The sequence below is a fragment of the Amblyomma maculatum genome, chromosome 3 (genome assembly GCF_055883805.1).
Source record: "Amblyomma maculatum isolate TAMU_Amacu chromosome 3, ASM5588380v1, whole genome shotgun sequence".
Classification (NCBI taxonomy): Eukaryota; Metazoa; Arthropoda; class Arachnida; order Ixodida; family Ixodidae; genus Amblyomma; species Amblyomma maculatum.
The window spans coordinates 170,586,860-170,590,661 of record NC_139346.1 but is presented as its reverse complement, the minus strand read 5'-3'; the positions used below and the strand labels follow the sequence as shown (position 1 = coordinate 170,590,661).

Below are 3,802 nucleotides of genomic sequence, written 5' to 3'. Positions count from 1 at the left end.
CTTTTCGGAATGGTGAGATTTTTGTCGGACAGACGTACGCTCTATGGAGTCATTTAGATACTAGAAGCGAGAAATGCGATACCTGTAGAGCGCTGCTATCGTTTTATTGGACTCGAGTCAGACTTGTATGGAAGCGTTAACACACAGTTACTAGGTATCAATTGTCCATACCCCTCTGCTAATTCAGCCGCGTAAAACTTGTTAAGTTGCGGCTCCCACAGCAATAGTAAATATTTTCTCGTTAAGAATCATTCTACTTTTCAGCAAGGACCTATTCTTGCCGGGTCTTATGACAATTATGACAACCACTAGCCATGACTAAATTATTTCTACTGTAAGGTCACCGTTTAAAAAGTATCTGAAGCACCCTGTGAGCTTGGCATAGTCAACACAGCCAGTATGTAGGCTGCACTGTTGACATCTTAATGAAGCTTGCCTCGTCCGTGCCTTTACAAACACTAAAACGAAGCACTTGATGCACATTTTATTTCTCGCTATACATACTCACGCAGAAATACCTGAGCAACAACCGCCACATCCACGAAAAATGGAAAGAATTACTTTTTCTTGCAAATCACTTGCTTCGTGCGAATGTCATTGCCGAAAACTTGTATCGGCAACCAAACGGTCCAGGTTAGGACAGAATGTATAAAGAAAGCTAGATCAGGCTTTCCGGACAGAGTGAGACATGGTCTGTTCGTAACTCGTTCCGCTTCTGTTTCCCCACGGCCTCATAGGTCCAAAGATTGGCCATTTCTTGTACTTGTCCGACGCGAAGTATTGCTTCAGGTTGGGCAGCTGCTCGAACCTCCTCAGATACTCGACGATCTCCGGGTACCGCTGCACGGCATCTGGCTTGAACTCCCGGTGCCAGTCGAGTCCCTCGTAGAGCAGAAAATCCACGTAGGTCAGCCTATCTCCCAGTGCCCAGATCCGGTCGGCCAGGTGCTTGGCCCAGGGCTGAAGCACGACGTCAGTGTTATGCACGTACCAGTCGAGGTCGCCCCCAGAGGCCGGCACGTTCACTGATTCGTAAGGGATGGTGAGGTTCAGGTCACGTGCCTGCTGCTCTAGAAGGTCCAGTTCTGTGGTCTCCTCATCGTTCCTGGAAGCATACAGTGGACTCTAAAGTCGAGCACGATACTTTCACGACGCTGAAGAGCTATATACCGTAATCACATGTAATTCTAAAAGATTATATGTTCTTTTGAAACTTATAACCGAACAGTGCTGCTAACAGTGCCTATAGAGTGCCTATCCATTCATAATGCCACATCTATAGCAATAAATTACAGAAGGATTGAAGACTGGACTAGTTGTTGGACGTTAGGGATCTGCAACCAGCGGAACAAGATTTTTTTCTCATATCCGCTTCTCCTCCCGCATGTATAACTTAAGTTTTCTGGCTTCAGTCGCTGCTAATGACAGAACAAGCATCATTGCACTTGATGTGACATTGCTGACAGTTTTCAGAGAAGAAAAACAGTTTTGTTCGGAAAATAGGTGCCCTTCGCTGTAGTGTAAATGGAAGTAATCAATGAATTTCGATTGGTTGAATAAAAGCACGATGTTTGATGAAGAAAAAAAAAGAAGGATCCTTGAGCTTCTCATAGCAAACTTTGGTTTAATGGAAACGCGAATCATTTCGTACTCTTTATGATACAATACAAGACACAGCACGCGTATCGTAGGCGGACACACCCCGCTCACCTTCCGGCCAAGCCGTGTTTCCTTCCGAGATATCGAAGAATGGCCACGCTCTGGGTGATCTTAACCTCGTCGTCCACGTAGTACGGGATGTTGGGGAACGGGAAGCCTAGGGTGAACTTCTCATTGAGCCACTCTGCGCGGCTGTACTCTGGCGGCGGGCCGTGTTTGTAGCGTTTGTCCTCGAACTGCACGCCCTTGTAGATGAGCAGGTTTCGAGAAGGTTGAGCCAGGGAGCGTATATCCCAGTAAGCGAGGAGGGGCGTCATCGTTTTCCGCTGAACGGAGAGACAGATTCCATGAAGCTACGAATGGGTGCATTTTTAGTGATATATAGAAATGTTGAGCAACCACAAACAAGCCTTCCGGCATTACGGCGGCGTTTGCCTTGTTGCAGGACGAAGAAATGTAACGTGTAGCTTAAAAAACTACGTTAAGGCAGTTTTTACTGGTCTGCTCGCTAAGGATGGCATTGCTAAGAGTTATTATAAAATTTATGGCTAAAGGAAGAGATATATGTAAGTTGTACCTTGGGAGCAACTAAAACAAAATGGGCTTGGACAAAACACTTGTTTATTCCTTAATACAGATGATTGGACAAGAAGAACTTAGTCATTTTTTGGCCATTCAGAACTGAATATTTTGATATAGTCTGACATGCAAAAAATTTGTAATACACGCCGCGTCTGCTTTGAATATGATTCAGGGTAAGAAACAACGCGTTTATGATATGCGAGTGGGGTCGACCAGAGGGAACGCGTTCTGCAGTGGTATTTGAAACCATACACTTTGTTAATAAAGTGAGAAATGACTTCTATGACTCTTGCTTAAATTATATAGTCCCTAAGATACCGGTGAATAGCTTCGGTAAGCACTCAGATTTAGAGGACACGAGGAGCTCGTGTAGTAATTTGACGAATGTTTCTCGAGAAAGTATGCGTGACCCACGCGGTCATTGGAACATTGAATCTTAGAAGATTAACTCATGGTTATATAAAGTTGAAACTGCAAGTGAGCGAACGCGGACGAAAGGACTAAGAGATGCAGCAGATCGGGAACATACAGAGGCTGACAGATTGAGAAGGAACCACCTTGATGACATTAGCACAGTTGATTGCGGCATATTGTCTTCCATGCATGGAAAAATGGAACAAATCCCCAAAAACGACTTCATCCCTTTTTTTTTTTTTTTTTTTCTGATGCAAACGAAGATTACCCTACCATAAATAGGAAAGCTGGAATGTACTAACGTTTCGCCAGGAGTCTTCAGCGGAACTCCACGGCACAAATCCGACCAAACGCTCCGCAACTCAGCTGCGGTGTCAGGCTTGTATACCGGTGACGATTCGCCGCTGACCTCGCTGATATGCCTGGAGAACGCACAATGTTTTACTACTACTTCTGAAAAAAGTGCGTCCGCCAAGAGGCTTGAGTGAACGATAAGAGTAATGCCCCAAAATCGCGTCTGCCATTCAGCAGGGCAAACACGCCAGGTGCAGGCAAGAGATATTTAGGCACAGATAGCAGCGGCAAGCATGTGGAGCCACTGCGGAGGTGTACGTGCCCTGCGGTTGCCCTCGAACGTCACTGGAGAACTCCTCCATGTGCTCCTAATCTTGCGTGAGGGAATGTTTCTCGGCCTTACGGCATCACTGACGTTCTAATTGGCATTATCGCTAGCGTACTGATATATGCTCCAGTTAAAAACTGCTAAGAAAACTGACGAAACTACGCGTGGTAGCTCCTGTGACCCCGTGGTACGAATTACGTTTATTTTTGCCTGCAGCTGGAAGCGCCAGTTTCCAGTGGTGCCTGCTACGTGCAATGCTCCGGAGATAGCCTTTCATATACCGTAATTATCATTTAGTGTATCATATCGAAGTTTTGTCAAAGCTGTTTCTGAACGAATGGCACACTGTGCAGGAGAGTTTACCTGAGTTAGGGTGCGGCTTAAAACATGAAATTTTCCCACAAAACCATATATTTTCTACTGAGCTCACGCTGCAGCCGCCGGTGTTTGAGTAGTAGTTTGTTCAATGTTCTTTTAATCGCAGTAGCGTTGCCGTTCTCCAGACGTTCCGGTGTTGGCGTTGTT

At 45.6% G+C, this 3,802-nt stretch overlaps 1 protein-coding gene across 1 annotated transcript; it reads right to left on the bottom strand.

Moving 5' to 3' along the window:
* Window positions 1–444: 444 nt before the first annotated feature.
* Window positions 445–3,078, bottom strand: LOC146196883 (glutathione S-transferase Mu 1-like). The gene is made up of 3 exons (XM_084598583.1): window positions 2,958–3,078; window positions 1,711–1,985; window positions 445–1,105 (listed from the first exon to the last, which is right to left on the bottom strand). Exons 2-3 carry the CDS (start codon window positions 1,974–1,976, stop codon window positions 664–666), a joined length of 708 nt encoding a protein of 235 aa, XP_084454709.1. The 5' UTR covers window positions 1,977–1,985; window positions 2,958–3,078; the 3' UTR covers window positions 445–663.
* Between the last annotated feature and the right edge of the window lie 724 nt (window positions 3,079–3,802).